Source organism: Xenopus laevis, chromosome 5L, assembly GCF_017654675.1.
Source record: "Xenopus laevis strain J_2021 chromosome 5L, Xenopus_laevis_v10.1, whole genome shotgun sequence".
NCBI lineage: Eukaryota > Metazoa > Chordata > Amphibia > Anura > Pipidae > Xenopus > Xenopus laevis.
The window spans coordinates 123,017,993-123,045,430 of record NC_054379.1 but is presented as its reverse complement, the minus strand read 5'-3'; the positions used below and the strand labels follow the sequence as shown (position 1 = coordinate 123,045,430).

General features: G+C 37.8%; 1 protein-coding gene across 7 annotated transcripts; it reads left to right on the top strand.

Moving 5' to 3' along the window:
* The first annotated feature begins 267 nt into the window (after nt 1-267).
* mlf1.L (myeloid leukemia factor 1 L homeolog) lies at nt 268-23,476 on the top strand. 7 transcript variants are annotated; one of them, XM_041562279.1, is made up of 9 exons: nt 405-464; nt 8,641-8,753; nt 12,020-12,176; nt 14,695-14,739; nt 15,475-15,561; nt 17,432-17,560; nt 18,852-19,011; nt 20,658-20,805; nt 22,727-23,476. In XM_041562279.1, the coding sequence occupies exons 3-9, from the start codon at nt 12,057-12,059 to the stop codon at nt 22,734-22,736; spliced, it is 699 nt and encodes a 232-aa protein (XP_041418213.1). In that variant the 5' UTR covers nt 405-464; nt 8,641-8,753; nt 12,020-12,056; the 3' UTR covers nt 22,737-23,476.
* Nucleotides 23,477-27,438: the final 3,962 nt, after the last annotated feature.

The following is a 27,438-nucleotide window of genomic DNA, read 5'->3' as shown; positions in this document are numbered from 1 at the left end:
GTGTCACTATTCCAACTCCGCTTTTTGTGCAATGCCTTTCAGTGTCCCAGTCAGAGAGTTGCACTTTATTTTGTCTATATTCAACAATTCATTGGTAACTTTTGAGGCAATAAAAGCTGGTTGAATCACAGGGCCAGGACTATACAGTTTCAGCAATTACTGGGTGCCAACTGTTTGGCAAATACACAGTAACACTTTCAGGCTCTCGGCCCCTTGGCACAGACACTGTTGACAGTTATTACCGTGGAGACGCAAGAAGACTTTTCTGTCACCGAACAACCAATGGTAGACGACCTTGCGGGTCTCGTGACAGATGGGCGGTCGTTATGTCAGTGGCCGTTACGCTGGGGATTTCTATCAGACGGCGAAGGAAAGTGTGAGGAGCTGTTGTTGCTGCTAAACACGGTCACCACAGTCATGTTCCGCAGTTTGCTGAGAGACTTTGACGACGACTCTTTCTTCTCGTGAGTCATTCAGTTTGGGGGAGAAATAACAGAAATGCGTCGGAAGATTCGCGTTACGTCTTTATGTGACGTCGTCATTTATCCTAACGCTGTAGCAATAGAAAGGCTTGTACTATGTAGCATTTGTGCAGCTGTATGCAACTAAGGTGCCTTGCTTAGCTTATATAGGCGCAGAGCATCCCATTGGTGTGGGGGGATCAGGGCTAGAGGGACAGCTTTGGGAGATGCACCCCTGTGTTTAACTCATACATTAATATTCTGCTAAGATTTCCATTATTTTGACATTCATCAGGTTGATTGGATAGTTTATATTTGCAAAGTACCCATTCAGGCACAAGGAAACAAAATCACTTGTTTAAAGTGGATCTCCACCCAAATACAGGTTTTTTTTTTGTACAATACAAGAAATTGTTATAATAATAAATGGCCATTTTATCAGTTCAGTTCACCAGATATAAAAACTTTTTTCAGCTACTTTCAATTTTCTACTTGGGGCATTTTTCTGAAAGTTATATTTTTCACCTTCTTATGTCTTTCCAAAGCAGGTCTGAGAGGAGGAAAAATGGTAAAGAAATTGGAAAGCGATTGGAAAAAGCCTTTATTTCTGGTGAACAATCTGAAAAGAACTAAACTGAAAAATGTCTAGAAGGCGAACAAACCCTTTATTTGTCATTGTCATTCCAGTTTAAGGGGTTTACACCTTTGAGTTAACTTTTACAGAGTGATATTCTGAGACAATTTGCAATTAGTTTTCATTTTTTATTATTTGTGTTTTTTTAGTTATTTAGCTTTTTATTCAGCGATTCTGCAGTTTCAGCAATATGGTTGCTAGGATCCAAATTACCCTAGCAACCATCCACTGATTTGAATAAGAGACTGGAATATGAATAGGAGAGGACCCAAATAGAAAGCTGATTAATAAAAAGTAGCAATAACAATACATTTGTAGCCTTACAGAGTAAGTATTAACAAAAACTAAACAAAATAAATAATGAAGACCAATTGAAAACTCACTTAGAAATGACCTTTCTATAACATAATTAAAGTTTACCACCCCTTTAATAGATCATCCCTTTCTGTTCTTTGGGTCTGACTCTTGAAACAATGTAGCAGAACTTATTAGTTGGCACGCGGAACATTGTTTCAGGAGTCAGAGCCATTTGTACAGAGAATATAAACTAAGAGACATATACCACTTTCAGTAGAAATTACATTTAAAGTAATTCATTGAACTATTACACATTTTTAATGTAAAGGTTGTTTAAAATTGCTTTTTCTTTTGCATTTTTCTTTCACTATGCATGAAACTTTTTTGGGATTTTCAGGTTTTGGCCCGAATATGTAAGACATCACCTCCCACCCTCAAAGTCTCCATTGTCATATTGATAGAATAATATTGCAATCAACATTGTTTGGGGTTTTTTTGCGTACTTTTTTTATGACCTTAAATGCCATAGTCTTATTATGATTTCATCTATGTATTTAAATTAAAGGGGAACTATCGCATTAATATAAGCTTCAGCATACTGAAATAAGAAACATTGTAAATACAATCAATTACATATTCTGTACTGTTTCTGAAATATTCAAGTTTATGGTCACTATTACTCTCTCAGCATCTGTTTCTCTTCATTCTCTCTTCATTCAGGAGTTGAGTGACAGATAAATGATCCAATATATCTTATAGGGGGGCTCCTTTTTTCCTAGAAGATGTATTAGAGCTCACTCTAAAAATCACCAGACATCATGTCTCTCTACATGCAGGATTTGTGCAAAAGGCAGTTATTTTGTTAGATTTTGTTTGTACTGGAATTAGTTATTTCAGTGAGCTCTAATATATCTGCTAGGAAAGGAAGCCCCCCCTATAAGATATATTGGATCTAACTGTCAATGAGTACCTGCCACCCAACTGCTGCAAGAAGACAAAATGAAGAGAAACAGATGCTGAGAGAGGGATAGTGAATATAAACTTAATTGATTGTATTTAGAACGTTTCTTATTTCAGTATGATAAAGCTTATATAAAATTTTTATTTTCACGAATACAGGTACATGTAATCAGAACAAGCAAAAAGGATAGTGCAAGGGGCAGACACTTAACAAATAACTGTTACAATTATTGACAATTTGTAATGAAAGTCATTAGAAAGTTGCTAAGTATTATATTTTCCTGTGTAAATTTTATTATATGGTTTACATCCCCTTTAAGTAGCCACTATAACTTTTCCTTTGTATATGCCTAGTGGGTAAATAAAGAGCCAAATGTATATTTACTTTCCATTTGTTTTATTCCTGGAACTTCTTAGAAAGTATTACTGGTCTTGCCAAAGCTGACAACAGGCAAGCTGTCCACAAGCCCTAAATCTCCTCCCATAGAGCACCTATTGTGGTTATAGTCCAAGACAGAACATCACAACATCACTAAGGGCTTGGAAAGTGTAATTGAGCTGTAAAATGGCACTTTTCATAGCTGAGACAACTCTATAGATTTTGTGGTAACCTGGAATATTATATTTAAAGGCACATACTGGAAGGAATGAACCCAGGGGACCCAGCATCCTATGTGATATTGTTACACGCAGTGTATCAGCCCTGAGCTAGGATGTTCCATGTTGCAGCAGCATATGATATTATGATAACAAATGTGAGAACAAATTCAGAATGACAGTCAGATCATTCCTTGAACTTCTTAGAAAGTATTACTGGTCTTGCCAAAAGCTGACAACAGGCAAGCTGGCCACAAGCCCTATATCTCCTCCCATAGAGCACCTATTGTGGTTATAGTCCTGGTACAACACGACAGAACATCACTAAGGGCTCGGAAAGTGAAACTGAGCTGTAAAATGGCACTTTTCATAGCTGAGACAACTCTAAAGATTGTGTGGTAACCTGGAATATTATATTTAAAGGCACATACTGGAAGGAATGACCCAGGGGACCCAGTGTCCTATGTGATATTGTTACACGCAGTGTATCAGCCCTGAGCTAGGATGTTCCATGTTGCAGCAGCATATGATATTATGATAACAAATGTGAAAACAAATTCAGAATGACAGATCATTAAGGATGGTTCCACTTAATCTGTTTTTGAAGAACAGTTGAGAGCTAATCTTTAAACTGGCAAACTGAAATGTAACATGTAATGTATTAAGACTGCCACCTGACCCTGTTTCAAGGATAATGTCCTTGTATAAAACTGTTCCCATATCTGTCCATGTCTGCCAGCTGCATATACCCGTCAAATGGGGACTTCCCTTGTGCTGTGATACAAAGTATAGTGTGTGGTGGTGCTGTGACTTTAGGCAGAGTTTGGTGTCTGCAGGTACTCTATTAATTATAATTGTTATTCTTTATTTAGATAGCTGCAACTTGTAACATTGAGCTTTTATAGAGATTAAACATCATTCACTGTGATCAGTTTTATCAGAAAGGAATGAACCTGCCTGTATATTTTCGGAGTGTGGGAGGTGGATCATATCAACACTTTGTCCAAGTGCCTTTATGTCGTTGAAACTAAGCTGTGCCTAATACCTGCTTTATATAAATAATATATATATATATATATATATATATATATATATATATATATATATATATATATATATATATATATATATATATATATATATATATACAAATAAGATCCGCACTCACAGGACTTATGAAAATTATAGAAAATTTATTGCAAGAGTCTAACGTTTCGACCTCATCCGAGGTCTTTTTTGAAAAAGACCTCGGATGAGGTCGAAACGTTAGACTCTTGCAATAAATTTTCTATAATTTTCATAAGTCCTGTGAGTGCGGATCTTATTTGTGCATGTGGAGATCGGAATTGTCGATGCTGCACCCAGGCGTTTGAAGCTATTTTTCGAGAGTGCTGGCTTCTTGGAGGACTATATATATATATATATATATATATATATATATATATATATATATATATATATATATATATATATATATATATATATATATATATATATATATATATAAAATATATATATAAACAATGTCCCAAGGTTCAAATTGAATCCACAGTCCCCTTGCCAGCCTTTACTTGTATCCCCTCAAGTCCAAATTGCTTTACCTAAAACAGAAGCCAGCGCCAAAGGCACAGGGTAGAACAAACAGACATAGGGCAATATTGTTTGATAAATGTAACCCCTTGTGATTAGGAGCTTTTAATTATGTATTCACTATGTGCAGCCCCCTTTTTTCACCACCACCTTCGGTGATTATACCAAAGATACTAAGCAACTCTCCTTATATTATGCTTTCGGATGGGTACTCACAAACAAATTTGGTTCAAATGCATGTAAAAAATCCCTCTTCGATGTCGGAACGCACTTTTCAGTGCAAACTGTAGGATAAATGCAGCAGCAATAGTGTAAAACCACCTTTATTATTCTAAATTATTATCAAAGTGTTTAAAATGCACTCACATGGCATTCCTAATTTAAATGCATATCACTATGACGTCCTGTTAGCAGCCGTCCCCACCAGTATAGTCCGCACAGAGTCTTTTACACCAGAGCGCTCACTTGGCTTTTAGAACTTCTGGCAGCGTTTTCTCTCCTCGTGTATGCCAACGGGGCGCCTCCCAGTGACGTCACCAGCCTTACGCGTTTCATCTGTGACTTCGTCAGAGGCTTGGTCACGCATCATCCTACTTTATGCCTCGCATTTGTTTATCTCACTTCGCCTTGGCGACGGCTTCACATTTTTCCTCCTGCTTGTTTAGTATTCGCTGTCGTTGAACTGCACTTCTCTCTCCGTAGTGTTTTATTCACACGATCCTCTCCTCTCCAGTTCCTTTTATTTTGTTTTATCCCCCAGAATTTTAATCCTTTTGGGTTCATATTGTGTACTGTTTTAAAATGCTTAGAAACATTTTGTGAGACCAGACCTTTCTCTATATTTCTGATGTGCTCCCTCATTCTATCTCTCAGGGATCTATTTGTTTTCCCAATGTACTGTAGCCCGCATGGGCATTCTAAACAATAAATAACGTTTTGTGTAGTACACTTTATGCATTGTTCAATTTGATATATGTCTTTTGTTATATTTGACATGAAATCTTTTTTCTTTACCCCGTATTTACAAGCTTTGCAGGTTGCACATGGAAAGAACCCTGTCATCTTTTTTTCTTTAATAGTATTAGTTAAAAGATTATTTTTGGTTAAAATTTGTTTAAAATTCTTTGGTTTCCTGAAAACTACCTTTGGTTGTGATGGAAGGGAGTTTTGTAGTTCTACATCACCCTTTAGGATATTCCAATGTTTTTTGATAAGGCCTGCTATTTCTTTTGCTATCGGATTATATGTAGTCGAGAAAACTATATTGTTTTCTCTATCTGGTTCTTTTAACTTCCCCTTTAAAAGTTCTGTTCTTGGTATATTTGTTGGTTCTTGGTATATTTTGAACCATATAAAAATAGATTGTACTGTTAATATGGTTCAAAATATACCAAGAACAGAACTAATTCAAATATACAGTATTCATTCTGCAAAATGTGTTCCACTGCTTTAATCAGACAAACTCTATTCTGTGCTATGGATGTTAAACAGTAGCATAACTAGGATGTTACTGGGCCCCACAGCAAATTAATTTTAGGGCCCCCAACATATCCAGAGGCTGTCCTGTTTTACCAATATATTTTTAAATTGTATACAAATTAGAGCCTTATGGGGCCTGCTATACCTCCTGGGCCCCCTGCAGCCGAAGGGTCTGCTACCTCTGTAGTTACACCCCTGATGTTAAAGTTCAGCAGGAGTGCTGAGCTCTAACACCTTACTTAACTACAATTACATTAAATTGGAGGCAAGTTACATGATTGTGGACTTACATTAAAGGAGAAGATGGCCCCCTGGAGCTCCAGATGTGCTGCTCTGCATTTTAGGGTCAGATTTTTGTTAAGGTTTTTTTTTTTTACTAATGCACAGTGCGGGGCAGGAGGGGGGGGATGCCAGCCAGTAAGGGGGGGGGGCTTTTTTTGGCATGGGGGTTGTAGTTCTTCTTTAGTGAGCTGGTAATAAATTAATTTCTGCTTTACTTTAAACATCAAGCAATAAAATACATTATGAGCCTGCGATAGCAAAAAACTCAAATATCCATTCATAGGTGTCAAACAAATCCAACAATTTATTATTTATGTTACATGCCGACACATGGTGCATTACAAACCTGCTGATTGCAGGACTGAACTCAGTGTTAAGAATGGATCTTTGCGTGTTGTTAGTCACAGAGAAGCCGGCAACAGATCACTGTGGCCTCAGAGTAACTGTAGAAGTAAGTGAAAGGTGACATGTTCTAAGTATAAAGTTAAATTAAAGTGTTGATAGAAGGGTTGAGACAGTATCCTCTTCTGGATTCACATGCAAGGCCCTGTGTTACATAAAGCCACACAGATCATTTTTCTAATCTACTGACCCTTTTATTTAGACCCATGAATTGTGAAGTTGATTTTCAAGGAACTGCTTTAAGTTGTTTGTACATCAACAGACTGAACACATTTGATTAATTTTAATATAGTCCAAATAGTTTCCTTAATTACACTGAATACTTCGACAGGCCTTTTTGTCATATGACTAGTGTAGTAAGATACAGTTTGGAAAGTGGTATCAGAGGTGATACTGAATGATTATGTTGTACCAGTATTACTGTATTTTTGTCAGTAAAGCACTTCTACATGAAGCTGTGTTTAAAAGCCAATTTTTGTAAATACAGGTATATGATCTATATTCCCGGAATGTTAGGGACCTGGAATGCTAAGGGATCTTTCCATAATTTGGATCACCATATCTTAAATCTGCTAAATAAAGTCAATTGTTTTGACACCAATATGGAATCTTGCAGATAAGTTACCATCAAGTAAAATGTACTGTTTTATTATAACAGAAAAAAAGGAAGTCATTTTAAAAAATTATTAATAATTGCTTAAAATGGACTTTATGGAAGATGGCCTTTCTGTAATTCAGAGCCCGGATAATGGGTTTCTGGATAAGTGAGTGACCTCATATCTATAGTATATGAAAACCCCATGCTTCATAATGATGTGCCCAACAGAAGTCACTACTGAGTCAGGTTATTAGGTAAGAGCAATTATGTCAGTTCTAGTTAATATAAATAAACTTCTTTATCATCATTTATTTAGATAATGTGACAAGGTTACATATTGCTTTGGTCATCATTTATATCCCTGTCTATTTCAGATGAGCTTACAGTGAAGGGTCCCTATCACTTTATCATAACACACTGGAGGTTATTTACTAAAATCCAAATTTATCTCATAATATTAATAAAAAAAAGCTTGACAAAACTCACATGCCCAATTTTAAATTATTTAATAATAAAAAAAACTTGATTTAATCAGATTATGAATAAAACAACAATAAAATAGAGCGAAAACCCCAATTGTATGAATTTTTGGGGCCACTAAAAAGTTGGATTTTTGGGCTAAACCAAAAAAAATTGGGATAGGTAGGTACCTCCCATTGACTTAAACAGGACCTTGACAGGTCTTAGATGGTAGATTCTCAGATTCAGCCTTTTTTGCAGCATTGGGGTATAATAAATCTCGAAAAATTCGAGTTTGTATTCGAGAAAAGAATTGGAGTTTTTGCCAAAAAAGCTTGATCAGAAAAATAAAATAACCCCCACTATGGTAAGTTGTATCAGGAGTCAATTAACCTGCCTGTATGTTTCTGGAGTATGGGATCAAAACTGGAGCAGACAGTGGAATCCAAGCACAGGGATAACATAAAAATGCCTTGTAGGTGGTGCCCAGGCCAGAATCAACTTAGGATACTAGTGCTGTAAGTCATTAAGTCAACAGTGCTGTAAATAAGTATGCAGATAAACATGCAGAATATAATATGCTAATATATAAATATTTTTGGAAATAATGCAAATCCTACTTAGAAACTTGAAATATTCCCAGAAAAATGTGTTTTAGCTGAATGTCAGTAGTCATTTAGCAGGTAAATATGTTTTGTACTATAAAAATAGTACTTTTGAATACCAGAGTCATTGGATACATTCAAAACTATTTATCGAGTGTTGCTAAGGCAAAGTAAGGCCATATTTAAACGTGATTTTCATGTCAGCAGAACTGTACCTAATTTAGTTTATATACATTATATAAAAAATTGTTCACTATACTTAAATTTATATTCTAGTTGCCTTATTGCATGTGACATACAGTAGAATTCTATTGGATTGCATTACCAACAATGTCCTGATAATAAGGAAAGTAGACCCTACAAAGTTTCACCAGTGAAAATAAGTACACGTGAGTATCATTATAAGTAGTGCATACCAGAACAATTACTCGTTCCAGATCTCCCAGCAGCATTCCTTCTATGGGCACAAAGGCATACCCAGTCATTGTCACTATAGAGACTTCTGAATACAACTTCAATCAGCTGGACTCATAGCAACATTGTATGAGCACCATTTTGCTGAAATTGTGAGTGGATTATAGCTCAGCATGGCTCATTTATCACAAGTGGAAGGCGCTGGCAGTCCTTGTTACTGCCAATGGTGAATGTATACAGAGTTAGAACAGAATATCTGCTAAAAAAGCTCCAGTCAGACCTACTTCCCATATATTGATTTGTGATTGGAAGTTGTCAGCTCAAGCAGAGTGATGCTAAAAGATTCTTACAAATGGCAACCAGTGCCTATCAATATAGTGTCTCTGCAGTAGATTTGCCACATTGATCATCAGCAACAGCTTGGATTTGTCTGGCACACATCCCAAGTTTTTTTGTTTCAATACATTTTCATTCAAAGTTTACCATATTTTTTCCAATAATAATGTCCATGTGTGTTCAAGGAAAACACTGAAGATAATGTGCACAGTTTCCAAATAACATTACACATAAACATTGTTACAGATAATTAAAGGGGTTGTTCCTCTTCCAAAACTTTTTTTCAGTTCAGCTGGTTTCAGATCACCAGAAATAAAGACTTTTTAAAATTACTTTATATTTTCTATGTGTGACTGTTTTTCTAATATTGAAGTGTAAAGTTTAATTTTCACCTTCAAACTCAGCTCTGGGAGGGGGCCGCTGACCCTGTAAACTGTTCTCAATTGATACATTTAGTTGATATATTTCTTATCTTTGTCTCTGCTGAGCATACTCCCTCCATTTCATTACAGGCAGCTGTTAGAATTGATACAATAGTTGCTAATACTTCAGCAGATGTTGCTGAGAAATGTATCAACTAAATGTTGCACAATTGTAACAGTTTAGCATGCACCTAAATTACTGAGCTGCCAGACTGAAATACCACAGACAGGAACATTCAACTTTTAAACTTGTATTTTGAAAAAAAAGTCTTTATTTCTGAGGAACAATCTGAAAGCAATTGAACTGGAAAAAGTGTTTGGAAGGTGAGCAAGTCCTTATCGCCGCTTCTAGACATAAAAAGTCCTAAAATGGAAACTCATCTCAAGTATTTAAAGGAGAAGGAAATTCCCTGGCCGCAAAAAGCCTCCCCCTCCCTCCTCCCCCCTGGCCTACCTGTCCCGCAGGGCAAACGCTCCTAACTTGTTACTTACCCCTCTGCGCAGGTCCTGTCCACGGAGTTCACAGGCACCATCTTCTCCCAAGCGGTCTTCCTGCTTTGACCGGCGTTTTTGGCGCATGCGCAGTAGGAGCATTTACCTGTATGGATCTACTGTGCATGCGCCACAAAGTTTTCTGATTTCAGTGACATTCAGCGCATGCGCAGTAGATCCGTACTGGTAAATGCTCCTACTGCGCATGCGCCAGAAGATGCCGATTAATCCAGGAAGAAGACCGCTTGGGAGAAGATGGCGCCTGTGAACTCCATGGAAAGGACCTGCGCAGAGAGGTGAGTAACAAGTTAGGGGCATTTGCCCGGGGGGACAGGTAGGCCAGGATGGAGGAGGGAGGGGGGGGGAACACAGGGGAGGGGGGAGGGATTTTTTGCGCCCAGGGGGTTTCCTTCTCCTTTAATGTAAATACAAATATTCACTGTCACAGATCTGAGTTATTTGCACAAATTTGGTCTCACATGGAATTATGGATTTTGTTGAATGCCAACAACTTTCTGCATGTCATAACCCTTTATTTTGTGTTGTTAGATACTGGAATTTGTAGAATTTTAGGAAATGTTTACCCAGTGTTTTAGTGTTTTTGTCCACAGGAACAATTTTTCTACCTCATTAATATCAAGTTGCACACCTTCCAATTTATTTTTTTGTGTCTTGTGTCCCAAAGATATAATAAACAGAAAGCTGTCAGCTGCAGACGGTTGATCCGCAATATCGGTGTTAGCTTTCCTTTGACCTTAGTTCATTAATGTGCTGTTTGCACCCACTTTAGTGCTGTAGCGGGTCTTTTTACTTGGTGGACCAATCTAGCTACACATGACACAGAGCTTGAGAAACTGCGCCTTGACATACTGCCAGATCCTGTACAGACTCAGTTTAATGTATTTTTCTGTCCTTTCTTCTGTGTTATATTGGTCTCAAGCCTTGGGGATGTTTTTTAGCCTGTGGTAAATCTACACTACCAAGGGCTACAAAACGTCCTTAGTTTGCTTCCCACTTGCAGTACTGTGAATCACTGTTGAGAAAACATCTGCATCGTTTTTTGCTTTATAAAGTATCTGAAATTGCCTCACGTAAGTTTGAGGGAAACAAGGGACATTTTGTTGCTACAGTCGTCCAGATTTGCCACAGGTGAAAAATGTGTTGTGTGCCATTGTCCTTAAAGGAATTGTTCAGTATGAAAGTAAAAACTAGGTAAATAGATAGCCCACACAAAATGTTTCTAATATAGTTAGTTAGCCAAAAATGTCATGTATAAAGGCTGGAGTGACTGGATGTGAAACATAATAGCCAGAACACTACTTCCTGCTTTGCAGCTCTCTTGGTTTCCACTAATTGGTTACCAGGCAGTAACCAATCAGAGACTTGTGGGGGGTCACATGGGTCATAACTGTTTGCTTTTGAATCTGAGCTGAATGCTGAGGATCAATTGCAAACTCACTGAACAGTTATGTCCCATGTTGCCCCCCTTTAAGTCACTGACTAACTTTTTTCTGGCTATTATGTTACACATACAGTCACTCCAGCCTTTATACATTACATTTTTGGCTAACTAACTATATTAGAAACATTTTTTATTTTGCACAGCCTGCCTATTTGCCTAGTTTTTGTTCTTAAACTGAACTGTTCCTTTAAGGGAGATACAGCCAAATTGAAGGGAAATTTACGCTTGATTAAATTAGACATTCGTAAAATTGGTTTTCAAAGGGAAAAGTTATGAGAAAAATCTTACAAATAACAGGAGGGACAGACAGACGATGACCACTCATTAACCAAAATGTTCAAACCTGACACATCAATAAATGACTGATTCCATGGCTGAATGATATCTGTTCTATTTGTTTGTTAATCATAGTCATTTTGTGTATATTATTTGTTTATGTGCATTTGTTTTTATAAAATATTTTTTTTTCCTGCACTGAAATTATCTGCTTTGTATAATATTCCTTATGTTAATATTTCTGGTCTCACAGAGATCCATTCATTGCGCACCAAGAACATGTCAGACAGATGATGAGAAGTTTCTCTGATCCTTTTGGACGTGATCCATTTCTTAGTATCACAGATGGCCGATCTCGGGGTCGGAGAGGGCAGCCAGGTTCCCAGGTGGCACTGAGAGAAGATCACAGGGTATGTTTTTTCTCTAAGCTCTTCTCCAATGCACAGTGCTGTCATCAGCTGAGACTTTATAGTCAGATTCATTTCAAAGAACTGATTGTAAGCTTATGTGCATTCTTATGGTGCACTAATGCCAACCTTTAAAAGCCCTTACTTGCTTTTACTTCTTCCTTGGCATGTAATCCACAGCTGTTCTGTGCCATATAGTTTCAATAATAGTTTAGCATTCTGTTAGCTGTTTTAGCTTCCAAGCAAAGCATATCATTACAGTAACAAACTCTGCTGAACCTCTACAGCAGATGTCCCTTCCTATACCTCTCAACTGTGTAACTGATAAAAGCAAACTTGGCACCATTCCACTGCTATATTTAGAGCACAAATTCACTTGTCTAAAAAAAGAACTGTGTAATACCGTTGCTTGGAAATCTGTTCAGTTGCCTGCAAAATATAGAATTAAAAATAGAAAATCTATTTTAGCCAGTACAGAAGGAGTTAATCAGGCTGAAAAAGTCCCCTTCAGCCAAGACTCCAGTTTCACGATGCCTTGAATGTTCTCTGGTTAAAAGATCTGTAAAGAAAATAGAATGACAGAAATGTAGAAGGCATTGTGAGACATAGAGACTTGGGAGCAGATCCACTAAAGGGCAAAGTGGCCGATGAAATCCCATCCACAGGGACATCGCCAATTCACTAGCAGGCATAGAGGACAATTCGCTAGGGTTAGTTTGCACTATTATCGACAGACGACTTTTTGTTCTGGTGAAGGGTCGTTGCTCCGCAAATTAAGTAAAGTGTGAATTTTACTGAACTTTACCTCTTTCGTCAGAGTTTACTTCGCCACTGCAGACCTGTCGAACTGATAAAACAAAGCTACATCTTCCCCAATCTTATGTCAGTGACATCATATCCTGTATGCTGGAAATGCATTCAAGTTTTTAAAAACTGGCAACTTTTCTTTTTTGTAAAGTGGTATTGCCTTCAAAAGTCCTATCTATTAAAGAGAAGGAAAAAAACACCGAACCCCCCACCCCACGTAGACCCCCCTCCCTCCTCCCCCCAGGCTAACTGCCCCCCCCCCAGGGAAATGCCCCATACTTTATGCTTATCACTTGTCGCAGATTCTGTCAGCGGACTTCACAGCATCCATCTTCTGGGTCCTGGGTAAGCTGACTGGGAGATCGGCAATCTCCTTCAATTTCGGCGCATGCGCAGTTGACGAAAACCGGCAAATTGCTACAACTGCACATGCACCAACATACAGATCTCTGAGTCAACTTACCGAGGACCCGGAAGTCCGCTGCCAGAATCTGCGACGAGGGGTAAGTATAAAGTATGGGGCATTTCCCCTTGGGGGCAGTTAGCCTGTGGGGGAAGAGGGAGGCTGGTCTACGTGGGGTGGGATGTACGGGGTTTTTTTCTACAGGGTTTCTTTCTCCTTTAAAGACTTATGTGTGAACAAATTTTTATTAACTAATTTGAGGGGCATGCCGCATTTGTTTAAGGGTGCGCTCATGTCTAGGGCATTAGACGATCTCCTCTTTATTATGGCTCATTGGATAGTTTGTTTTAAAAAGTGGCCACTTCAAACATTTGCACCAACATTACTATTAAAGAGGAACTAAAGTCTAAAATAGAATAATGATAGAAATTCTGTATTTTGTATACTAAACATAAACATGAATTTACTGCACCAGAAGCCTAATAAAACAAATGATTTATGCTTTAAAAGTTGGCCACAGGGGGTCACCATCTTGTAACTATGTTAAACATCTTGGCAAGACCAAGACCATGCACATGCTCAGTGTGGTCTGAGCTTATGGTTGCCATCTGTGACTACTGCCTGGTATGCGAAGACAGCAGTGCATCAGCAGTGCAGGCAATAGAAAGGATAGACATAGTGCTTTTACTAGCACTTACAGTTACAAATAATTTGTTAAAATGTTAAAGTTTTATTTACTGCTCCTGTGAGCTTTTCTCCCAATCTTACTATATATTATACTTTTTAGCTGCTTGTAAATATTATGTTACATGCTTTTTTGCAGCTTAGTAGAGCTTCTTGAATTCTTGAGCTCACAATCAATGCTATTTGGTTCATTAATGCAAGTGACGTCTCCAGACAGACTCCTTCCTGCATAGCCATAACATATGGCCAGTCCCTAAAATTTATATGCCAGTCTTATAAATTTTGTAGTAGTACTAAAGGGAAAAAAACTGATCTTTCATATTCAGTTCAGTGTTTCTGTGCACCTGTGGACATTACCAATATTAAGGGAACATGATAGGAGTCATGCAAGGACACACTTACCAAGTTACATTACAAAACAACCAAGCCTAACTTGTTGTACCATTGCCCTATCCAGAATCTCTTTTTACATATGATTCTGTGAGTAGAAGACTCTAGATTGCAGCTCATTCAAAATTCAAGCAAACAAATAGTTTACCTCTTTATTAGCACAAATATTATGTTGAATGATATTTTGAAGCATCTGCTTATTTAAGAATATTTATAAGAATTAACCCTTTTTTGCAGGCCTCCAGCCTCACTACTATGCCTACTGCCAGTTTTACTGGAATGGTTAGTAACCTCAAATAGCATGCTTTATAGGGATTGTCAGCATTGTCATGAACTAACAGCAGTTCTGCAGAGATTCTGAATAATTCTTGAGATTTGAATTTTAAAAAAAATGCATGTTATTGTTATAGAAAATGGCATGTGGTAGCAGGAGTAAATGTATATGGAAAAATTAATTTACATGGCATTCCTTGATTTCTTGACCTTCTGTGAAGATATAAGATCTGCATGGAGCTGATATAGGTTCATGTTTTGTTAGAGTTAAGTAAGTAAGTGATGGAATTAATTGTGCTGAACACAGAGAAAGGGGAAGTTTGTTTGAACAATAGATAACATGTATCTTTAGAGAAATGCCTGTGTCCAAAAGGGAAGCAGTATAATAGCTTCTGCTTGTGTGTGAATGTTCACTACGTATAAATTGGCAATGTTTTTAGTTTTATATCTTTATTAGGAGAAGTAAATGCATATATTGCAAGTTTTTATAAATTATTTACAGGAATGCCAGGAAGGCAGCCTCCCATCGACTAAAACAGCAATTCGGCAGGTTTTAGGTAGCGATTAGTCAAATTTGAGTTATTAAAGGGCTAGAGTATGAAAAATCTTGAAAATCAAATTAGATTTTTTTTTTTTTTAAAACTCTAATCGAATCTTAACAATTTTAGAAATTCAAATTTTTCATTTCGACCCTTGATAAATGTGCCCCTAAGTTGTGACTTTGCTTCTTTTTGGTTCTTTTAGAGTTCAGACTTCCGAGATGTGTTCCACTCCATGGACAGTATGATGGTAAACATGCGAAACAGAATGAGAGATATGCATAGAGGTTTTGTAAGTTGTTTTGTTTAAACTCTGTCCATTGTGGCTATGTAAATACAATAAAATGAATAATCGGTTACTTTAAGGCTAATGTCATACTTGGTCTTTGCCATGGCAGCAGAGAAGATACCCATTATGCAATTTTTATGCATTTTTACACTGGTCCTGGTATATTTTTATAATTATTTGCTAATCTTTTTAAGAACATTGGCCAGGAAGAGGTAGTGGCCCAAACAGAGGGTAAACTGGATGTATATTTGGATGCACCTGAAATGCAATTCTTAGCTTGCCTCCTATAAGAGTTAGATGGTCTCTGTCATGGGCTCATCAACATTGGCATTGCAATATCTTCCAGGAACCACTGGTTAAAGGAACAGTAACATCAAAAAATTAAAGTGTTTTAAAGTAGTGAAATATAATGTAGTATTGCCCTGTATTGGTAAAACTGGTGTGTTTGTTTCAAAAACTCTATTATAGTTTACATAAACAAGCTGCTGTGTAGCCATGGGGGCAGCCATTCAAGCACAAAATACACAGTAGATAACAAATAAATGCACAAGCATCCCATTGTATACTACAGAGCATATCTGTTATCTGCTGTGTAACCTTTTCTCCTTTTTCAGTTTTGAATGGTTGCCTCCATAACTACACAGCAGCTTGTTTATATAAACTATTGTACTGTAAACACACCAGTTCTACTAGTGCAGGGCAACACAATGTTATGTTTTCATTACTTTAAAATGCTTCCATTTTTTTGGTGTTATGGTTCCTTTAAAATGAGAGCCACTAAAGTACTGACCGCTGCTTATAGAAGCACCTTGCTGCTCATGCTGACATATGGGATTGGAGTTTCAGATTATGCTTAAAAGACTTTGAAAATGCTGCTGGAAGATGTTTGCACTAATATGGAATAGCAGTCGACTTCTGCTCATGATTTGACACAGACATACTGTGCTTATCTTTACATGTTAAAGTGTTGGAGCTTCAACAACCAATTTAGCTATGGCTTTTAACCAACAACCAATTTAGCTATGGCCATTAACCAACAACCAATTTAGCTATGGCCTTTAAACAACTGTAGGTGATTGTTGGAGCATCCAAAATGATGTTTACATCACAAACAAGTATTTAGTGTTGTGAGCTCAGTATGAGTTAGACCTCTCCTACTTGTCTCTCTTGCTGAAATTCTGTTTTGATTTGAGAAAAGCTAATGTTAGTGCTTCTTCTTCTATAAGCATGCCCTTTTAGGGTTCCTGAAGCTATCATTTATCTGCCAAAGAAAACTATTAGCAGGACTTTCTCGGAAACTGTCCAGCCTCTACTCTTCATGCCTGCCTCTTTTTTTGCCTTTTACATATGTTCTGTTTATAACCTTATCCTATTTTGGGTCATGTCACAGGGCCAGAGAGAAGAGGCTTAAGTGTACAGCGAAAGAGCCAAGTCTATATATGTGTCATTCATTCTTAAATGCAGCAATATCTTATTTCTGATTCTTCAAGTTAAAAAAATAATCTTCACTCTCAAACAAGACATAGCAACCCTATAACTGTGTCGCTACCTTTCAAGTTTGCTATTTGATCCACAAAAAAAAAAAGCAGAGCATGTATTTATTATGCTGCTTTTAACTTAATTATTCCATCTAGACTCCCAGCTTCTGTAGAACTACAAATAATACTGTACATATTGCAAGGTGTCAGTGTCATATTTTTATCAGTGCTCCCTTCTCCTAACAGTACCTTACAAACTAGATCCTTATGATTCATGCAGTCCATTGGAGAGAGAGAGTGATTTTTATCTTCATACTAAACAATTGTTGTATACAATGGATGTGCTGCATCAACAGTAATGGTTTTCCTGCAAAACTTTTTTTGTTCTCCATCAGGAAGGACTGTCAGAAGATTCTGGTGCTCACTCATTTAAATCATCATCAGTAATGACATATTCCAAAACAGGAGATGAACCCGCAAAAGTTTTCCAATCTACAAGTCAGACAAGCAGAGCTCCAGGGGGTGTAAGTATGACAGTGTTTTGTCCCATTTTTAGTCATTTGTCATAATGAAAATTTAAAGGGTGTGGGCCATGTTCACCATCACTGTTTGGTATAGGATGACATAAAAATAAAAAAGTTGGCATCACACAGGTGGCTTCCTGATGTTAAGAAATCCTTTTTTTGTACACTGTAATATAGGCCAGAATATTTTCTATAGATGGATTATACTGAGCCATTTACTTACTATCACCAATCTTAATGAAAAGAGAGCTTTCTACCTTTTCAGCTGTTGTGCCTAATGTCATTAAAAGATATAAATGTGAACCTGCAGTTTCCATGTGTGCAGTAAAAAAGGCTGCAGAAAATAGCACACTGCCAGTCCAAGGAACACTGGGTAATCAAATGTCTCTAATAATATACTAATGAGAGCAGCAGCCTAGAGTTTCCAGTCAGTCAGCATGACAGATCAGTAATTGGTTGTTTCATGAAGAAAATACCAACACATTATCATCATCCAGTCTGTTGCCAAGGAGAATGCTGGAGGTAACGGGTAATATTTAATTAAGGAACACTGAAGCAAGACAGTATCTAAATTTAAGACATCTTGGTCCTGTCCATTTTAGAAAGTTATTTGTCTTATGAGGATATTAAAATTATAATATATTACCTTTTGATTGAAACCCATCAGGAAAAAGTAACAATGTTAAAGTTAATCAATATAAAAGTTATAATATCAGTTAAAAAGCTATTGTCTATTGTCTATCCATCAATGATAAGGATTTCAATGATTTCCTTTTTCTCTGTAATAATGGAACAGTACCTTGTACATGATTCTATTAACCCAGAAAGCACCAGGTCCCGAGCATTCTGGATAATAGGTCCCATGCCTGTAATAATAAAATAGTAAAAACAGTAAAAGTCGCTTGTACTTGATCGTAACTAAGATGTAATTAATCCTTATTGGAGGCAAACTCAGCTTATTGGGTTTATTACATGTTTAAATGATTTTCTAGTAGACTTAAGGTATGAAGATCCAAACAGAAAGATACATTATCCGGAAAACCCCAGGTCCTGAACATTCTGGATAATAATTCCTATACTTGTACTTGAAAGTGAGTCTAAGTTGCTTCGTAGTAATGTAAGAGGCCTTATTTTGCTTGCTATAGTCTACCTTCATAGTCCTGATCTGGCCCATATACATACTTTTATCCTAGGGATGCACAAGCAAATAAGAGCTTTGTTACCAAAGTGTATGTGACAAATCATTTTTTTTAAATCTTAGAAACAACTTTTTTTTTTCTTTTATGTTCAGATAAAAGAGACCAAAAAAGCTATACGAGATTCTGAAAGTGGAATTGAGAAAATGGCTATTGGTCATCACATCCAAGACAGAGCCCACATCATCCAGAAATCTAGAAACCACAAAACAGGGGATCAAGAACTCAACCAAGAATTCCTCAATCTCGATGAAGGTGAGTTTTATTAGAGTAGAAATTATGTTCTGTTCTCTCATAAAAAAAGTTATTTTTTCAATTATGAATCCAGGCAAGAAGTGACCTAAACATAGGCTGCTACAGTAGTTTCTGCCATTTACTAATTCTGAGTACACCTTAGTGACTCTTGTATTCTGTGTCTTGAATTCTTTTTGATGCTCTTTTAAACATTTGTTTTTTTGTGCTACATTTTTTTGCATCATAAAAAAATTACCTGGTTAACTATTCTTTTTTCTGCACAATGTAATAGTATACATTTTCAAAATAAAAAAAACATCTCGGGTAACTTTAAGACCCAAATTTCCAGTTTTAGGATTTTGGATCTTGTACTGTAGAGGACACTCTGCCTCAGGCAGCAGCAGGTGGGTTGCGTCTGAGCACTTGTGTTGAGACCTAATATCCTATTTCCAGTTAAATCTTAAGAAAAGTACTTTTGGCAGTTTTGCTGCAAATAAATTTTATTTGAAAAAGTCTAATTTAATCCCAATTAGTTTTCTAAAAGGGGACCTGTCACCCAGACACAAAAATCTGTATAATAGAAGTCCTTTTCAAATTAAACATGAAACCCAAATTCTTTTTTTTTTAAAGCATTCATGGCTGTTGTAAACTTGTTTAAAAATCTCAGCTGTCAATCAAATATTGTCTGCCCCTCCTCTATGCCTTAGGCATAGAGGCGGGGCAGGCAATTACTTTCACTTTCCATTCAGCACTTCCTAGATGTCACTGCTCTCCCCACATTCCCCCGTTCTCTTAACAATTTAATGTAACCAGTGCATGGGGATGGACACAAGATCCCCCAGTCTGATGCACAAGCAAGATTCTGAGATGATGCAAGACTTGCCTTAATAACAGTGTCCACAAAATGGCTCCTGCCTGTTTGCTATAATTATGAATTCCCAGACTAATGGAAACAAGATTCAGATAATTTATACAGTGTAATTAAAGTTCATTTTGCTTGAATAACATGATAAAATAGAATTTGGAATATTTTGGGTGATGGTCACTTTAAGAATTTTCTGAAAATAAATGGTAAATTGAGCAATGTAACACGTTGGTAGCACCCACTAGCTATAACTGAATAAATTCCAAATACAATATGTATTCAGTAAAATATTTATGGCACTTGTCATCTACTAAAATACACTTCCGGGGCAGATTTATCAAAATTAGAATTTTCGAATTTCAAAATTCACACATTCAAATTTTAATCCCCCTATTTGAACGTGAGATTTATCACACCTCGACTGTGAAACCTAATTCGAATATTCACCACCTAAAACCTGCCGAGTTAATTTACAAGTCAGTGGCAGAGGTCTGTTGAGCCATTTGCAGATGTTAATAGCCCTCCTGACATTTGAGTTCTTTTTTGGGAGAAAACCTTGTTCGTACGAATTGAATACGAATCTAATACGATTTGAATTTTTTGGGTCGGAGTCATTCGATCGAATATTAGACATTCAAAAATTTTCTTCAAATAACCTCCCAGTCAAATTGTGAGTATATTCGAATTAAAAAAAAATCACGAGTTTGAAATTCGACCTTTGATAAATGGGCCTCTTCCACTTGCAGTAATGCAAACATGGTGGCTTGAACTCCACTTCTGATTATGTGCTTTTGCCCTACAGCTGAAGGCCCATCTTTTGATGATGAATGGCAAAGAGAGGTTTCAAAGTTTAAGTCCTTTAAATCATTTCCAGGACCTGCAATAGAAGCTCCAAAACACAGAAGTGTTAAACATATAGCAGGCAAAAGCCAGCTACAGTTGCCGGCAAGGTGAGACTGTAACATTTTACTGTATTATTTTTACTTAAATATTTAACACTTTTAAATGTTGAGATTGACAATTTCTACAATTATGTATGTAGTTATTATTGAAACACGTTCACCCCTTTAATGTGAGTTCAGGTACCTATCTCCCCTTGCACAATATTAAGATTGGTTTAAACCATACAAATTCATCATTGAGAGCTGTAAAATTTGTAGGCTTTGCAAATACCCTTACACCTATGACACAGTGCAGTTTACAGAACCCAACCTGAAACAGACAACACCTTCTATGGGAGACAATAGCATAGAGACTTACATGCATTACCACTACTAATTTGGATAGTTGCCATTGTTATTTTTTATGTGGAAGTGATTTGTTTCTGTTTAGCTGCCCACGCATACCTCCTAACTGTCCTGTTTTCTGGGGGGGCAGTCCCGATTTTGACAGCTAACCCCGAAGCCCCGAGTTTCTTACTGAAAATGTCCCAATTTTCTGTTTGATCTCCTGCACTGACACCAGAAAAAGATACAAAGTTTCAGAAACTTAATTACAATAAGAGGCTTTTTTGCAGAGCACTCAGCAGCTGCACTTGGATACTTTGGTAACAATTTAAGATGGGCAAATATACAATTGTCATATTTATCACACCCTATTGTTGATAGTAGTCAGGAAAATATAGAAACACTCTTAGGTACTTGTAGAACTCACCAGTTTAGAAGGGAGGTCCAGGTGCACTGCCCTGAACCCTCAGCTTAGGGAGCAGACCACCGTATAAAGAAAAAGGGCAGGCACTAGCAGAGACCAGTCTTCCAGGCAGGCTTGTCTAAACATATAGTAGTTTATTGTAGAACTCAAGGATACAACCTCACTGCCTTAAGCGTTTCATATCTCTCAGATACTTAATCATATGCTGGATATTCACACTTCCCATGGCTTATTTAAATCACTATTCAACCAATTAGAATTAAGTATAATACTATTGAGTAAACAAGGTAACATAGAGAATTATGATTCGTGCTTTTTGATATGACATCATCATATACAAGTTAATAGGCAGGTTAAGCGCCATTTTAGTGCTCTATTGCAAGGTTAATTCAAATGAACAAAAACTTTATCGGCGAAGAACCTTCTACAGACAAACATAGCATTGAATTAAAAACAAAGATAGTTAGAAAATAAAGGGTAGTAACAGGGATTAGTAAGTCATTAGACTGTTGATAATGCTCTATGTTACCTAGTTTACTCAATAGTAATTCTAATTGGTTGAATAGTGATTTAAATAAGCCATGGGAAGTGTGAATATCCAGCCTATGAAATAAGTATCTGAGAGATATGAAACGCATAAGGTGGTGAGGTTGTATGCTTGAGTTCTACAATAAACTACTATATGTTTAGACAAGCCTGCCTGGAAGACTGGTCTCTGCTAGTGCCTGCCCTTTTTCTTTATACAAAGATACAATTGTAAATATTTAAGATACAAAGGTCTATTGGGAGAACTGAGACTCGCAGCTTAAAGGGCAATTCACTTTCATTAGCAAAACTGTTATAACACATAAAACATTGCACTAAAACTCCCAGAAATGTGTTCAAACTTTCATAACCTGCTAAATTTTGTAAAATGGACATGGGAATTAGGGGGTGTGGCCATAAAATGGGCATGGTTAAAATGTCCATAATGCTGCGCGCAGGACAACTTTTTGTCCCTCTTGCCATTGTTTGAATGTTGGGAGGTATGCCTACGAGTTCTTCCACTTGAGCCTTTCACCACAGGAGAGTGCAGGACTACCAAAGGTAAATATACCTAGTTGTATTATAGTGCAAGGAAAAGATACTAACAATTCCAAACCACTAACTACGAGAAAGAATACAGGAAGGAAAACACAAAAACGTCTAATTCCACCCTAATAATTGGCATTTTTATTACAGGGAGAAATGAGTTTCGGAACAGTCGCCTAGAAGCTGAAGTGTTGTGGCCGATGGTGTGAAGCCATCTTTTGCAAGAGCAGTTGTTAATAATAAATAATTGAGACATGCACATCAGTTTCCTCTGCATTTTTTGGATGAGCTGTCAATACTGGACTGGCTAAAGTCACTCTTATGCCGGAGGTGTCTCACTACTCAGTGATAGAAATCACCACATCTATATCTACACACTATAAATTGCATTGATTTTGTAGCAGTTATGCATTGTGACATATTAATAGGTGGCTATGATGCAAAGAAAATGTGTGCAAGTGTGTGTGTATTTATATATAAAATTATATATATATATATATATATATATATATATATATATATATATATATATATATATTGCACAGTTTAAAATGTGCCTTTCATGGAAAGATATGAGAACACAGAATTTTCATAAGGTTATGTGTAAAAATATTTGTAGATTTCTAATAAAATTGGTCTCATATCTGCATCGTTGAATGGCCCCTTTGTATTAGTTGCAGAGGCTTGTATTATAGCGGTTTGCATTAGTGATCTAGTAAAAATGATTAAATTGCAGTAATATTATGAATTGTCATTTTTTTTTTTACATCTGCAAAAGTCATTGTATTCTACATAGTAAATATGCTGGAACTTATCATATACAATGATGCAGTTCCTGTATAATTAAAACTTATTTGTGAGCTCATGTTTCCAACAAAAATAAATACTTGTTTAGTTTTTCTCCCATTTGTGATTAATGTCGATGACAAGAAAATAACTCCAGATTGTGAGGGGAGAGGACAACCGAACAGTTTGCTGTCTTCCTGGTCCAACTGTCTTAGTACATATCGGTACTAATGACAAAATAAATGGTAGATGGAAGACCTTAAAGAGTGATTTCAGGGATCTAGGCTCTAAGATTAAGAGAAGTTCTTCCAATGTCATTTTTTCTGAAATTTTGCCCGTGCCACGTGCAAGTTTAGGAAGACAGTGGGAGCTAAATGCGTGGCTCAATTCTTGGTGTAGGAAGGAAGCGTTTGGGTTCCTAGAGCACTGGGCTGATTTTTCCTTGGGGTACAACTTATTGTCTCGCATAAAAAAGGGCATTAACTCAAGGGATGAAAATATAATTATGCTTCTTTATAGGTCCCTGGTAAGGCCTCATCTGGAGTATGCAGTGCAGTTTTGGACTCCAGTCCTTAAAGGAGAAGGAAACCCCCAGGGCGCTAAACCCCTCCCCCCTCCCCTGTGCTGCCCCCCCTCCCTCCTCCCCCCTGGCCTACCTGTCCCCCTGGGCAAATGCCCCTAACTTTTTACTCACCCCTCTGCGCAGGTCCTGTCCACAGAGTACGCAGTCGCCATCTTCTCCCACGCGCGTCTTCTTCCTGCTCTGATCAGCGTTTTCTGGCGCATGCGCAGTAGGAACAGGTACCGGTACGGCTCTACTGCGCATGCGCCGAATGTCACGAAGTGAAATCGGAAAACTTTGTGACATTCGGCGCATACGCAGTAGAGCCGTAACGGTACCTGTTCCTACTGCGCATGCGCCAGAAAACGCCGATCAGAGCAGGAAGAAGACGCGCGTGGGAGAAGATGGCGACTGCGTACTCCGTGGACAGGACCTGCGCAGAGGGGTGAGTAAAAAGTTAGGGGCATTTGCCCAGGGGGACAGGTAGGCCAGGGGGGAGGAGGGAGGGGGGGCAGCACAGGGGAGGGGGGGGAGGGGTTTAGCGCCCTGGGGGTTTCCTTCTCCTTTAAGAGGGATATAAATGAGCTGGAGAGAGTGCAGAGACTAAGTGCAACTAAATTGGTTAGAGGGACGGAAGACTTAAATTATGAGGGTAGACTGTCACGGTCGGGGTTGTTTTCTCTGGAAAAAAGGCGCTTGCGAGGGGACATGATTACACTTTACAAGTACATTAGAGGACATTATAGACAAATAGCAGGGGACCTTTTTACCCATAAAGAGATCACCGTACCAGAGGCCACCCCTTTAGACTAGAAGAAAAGAACTTTCATTTGAAGCAACGTAGGGGGTTCTTCACAGTCAGGACAGTGAGGTTGTGGAATGCACTGCCGGGTGATGTTGTGATGCTGATTCAGTTAATGCCTTTAAGAATGGCTTGGATGATTTTTTGGACAGGCATAATATCAAAGGCTATTGTGATACTAAGCTATATAGTTAGTATAGGTATGCGTATATAGAATTTTTTTTTTAATATTTAAAGTTTTATTGAAAGTTTTTCAATACAGTATAGCGTTCAAGAAGTGGTGTAACAGAGAAACATCTACTGCATACTAGTATCAACAATGAATGTAACTTGCTAGTAGAACATTAAACGTAGGTCTCGTGAATAAGCTTAGTCCGTGACAATTCCACAGCTACTGTATTATTAATTGACAAAAAGAGAAGGAGGAAAAAAGGAAAGGAAGGGAAAGACAGAGAAGGAAGAAAAGAAAAAGAAAAGGAAACAGAAAATAGCAAGAGGGTAGATAGAATTTAATTAAAAGTGTCAGGGAGCCGGGAGCTCCCTCCAGGGAGGTAGTCGGGATCAAGGAGGAAGCCTTCTTGAGGGAGAAAGGTCGCGGTGTCCAAAGGGTTAATACAAAGAGTAGTCAGGATCAAGGCAAGAGTTCACAGGCAGGCAGTAATACAGCAAAGTCCAAAGTCCAGGCAAGGGTCAAGGATAACAATCAGGAACAGGAATAGGAATATAAGCACACAGGGAACCCAGGAAATACTTAGGGCAAGGTTTCCTATACTTGGGCGCCATTCTGGCGTCTAGTTGGCGTTTTTATTTTGAATTTGGCGCCAATGTGACGTCATTGACGCCCTTGCGCCGACGTCGGCGCACTGACGTCATCGCGCCGGCGCCGCTACCCACGTGGCGGCCATGGGCGCCGCCATTTTGGGAGCGACGCCGGCAAGGAGGGACGCGCCGCCCGGAGCTCCGGGCGGCGATCGTGACAAAAAGTAGGGAGAGGTGTGTGTATGGATGCTGGGTTTTCATTTCGAGGGGTTGAACTTGATGGACTTTGTCTTTTTTCGACCCGATTTAACTATGTAACAAATGCAAAAAAGAAATAGGAGTTACAAAGTACAAAGAAAGGGATGTCACATAACAGGAAAGGAACAAAAAAAGTGGTAAGCAAAGGGAAGGGCGGAAGGACATTGTGAAGATACTAGGAAGATTTGAAGAACAATTATACAGAGAGGGGGGGCAGAATACAGACAATACAGAATACATACACTACTTTACAGCCAGTGCTGGGAACAAATTACATATGTGCCCCCTTGTGGCTGAAACATACATATGTTCTACTTTGATAAAATGGTTCAGTGCAAGCTGCACACATTAAAACTGTATCTACAAAGATACTTGCCTCTGTATTTGCACTAAAGCTTCCAATTTTCTGAATAAGGTGCAAGGCACAAAATGCATGATACAAAGTGTAATTAACACCTATTTGAAGAAGTGCTACTTCTAAGGCTCATTTTGTGTGTATGTGCCTGCATCCCCAAGAATTGAAATTCTTCTTTAATCTTTTAGACCAGAGTTTCTGAAATTGTGGAGGGACAGACAGCCCAAAGAGTGAAATATCTGAGCTAGATTACACAAAGTGGCGCCAAACTTGTCTTGTGACGTCATTGGACCATGAATACGTCAATCAGTGCAAGTGCCTATACAAATCCTACATCAACCGTTGGCTTTAAATGGCTGATGTAGGATTTGTATAGGCACTTGCACTGATTGACGTATTCATGGTCCAATGACGTCACAAGCCAAGTTTGGCGTCACTTTGTGTTAAAATATGATTGTTATGTGGTTTGTGTTCATTCCCTGAGGAAGGCTCGAGTTTAAGAGCCGAAACGTCATAATAAAAAACACTTTTTTTGTTTGCACAAAACAAGTCCTGTGAGTGCGTTTTTTTCAGGTTGGTTATATATTTTTTTTTTTTCATGAAGGCCCAGCCTAAGCTTAAGCTTAATTAGGGCAAAATGTGGGGCATCCAGGATGTTGTTGATACTACAGAGCAATGTCTGATAAGCATTGTAAAAACAGGTACCTGTTTGCTTCATATGAGAAGGGGCCTGGCCAAAAGCTGGACCATAAAAGGAACTAGAATTCTGCAAACCACTATATGCATATTCCTCTTGCTACAATTTTGAAAGAATCAGCATTGCAGGGAATACAATGCAAAGACAAATACTGATTTCAGAAATAATTACATTTACAAACGCCTCTAAAACCATTAAAGGAACAGTAACGCCAAACAAAAATTAATTGTTTTAAGTAATAAAATATTATGTACTGTTTCCCTGCACTGGTACAGCTGGTATGTTTGCTTTAGAAACACTACTATAGTTGATATAAACAAGCTGCTGTGTGTAGCCATCATGGCAGCCATTCAAAGCACAAGCTACATAGCAGATAACAGATGCATTATGTAGAATCAATTTGTATTCTATTACAGAGCTTATCTGTTACTGCTAACTAGCATGGGCCTTTTCTCCTTTTGTAGCTTGAATGACTGTCCCCATTGCAACACAGAAGCCTATTTATATCAACTAGAGTAGTCTTTCTAAAGCAAACATAATTTTTACCAGTGCATATCAACAGTACATTATATTTGAATTACTTTAAAATGCTTGTATTTTTTGGTGTAACTGTTATATTTGAATTACTTTAAGGGTCAGGGCA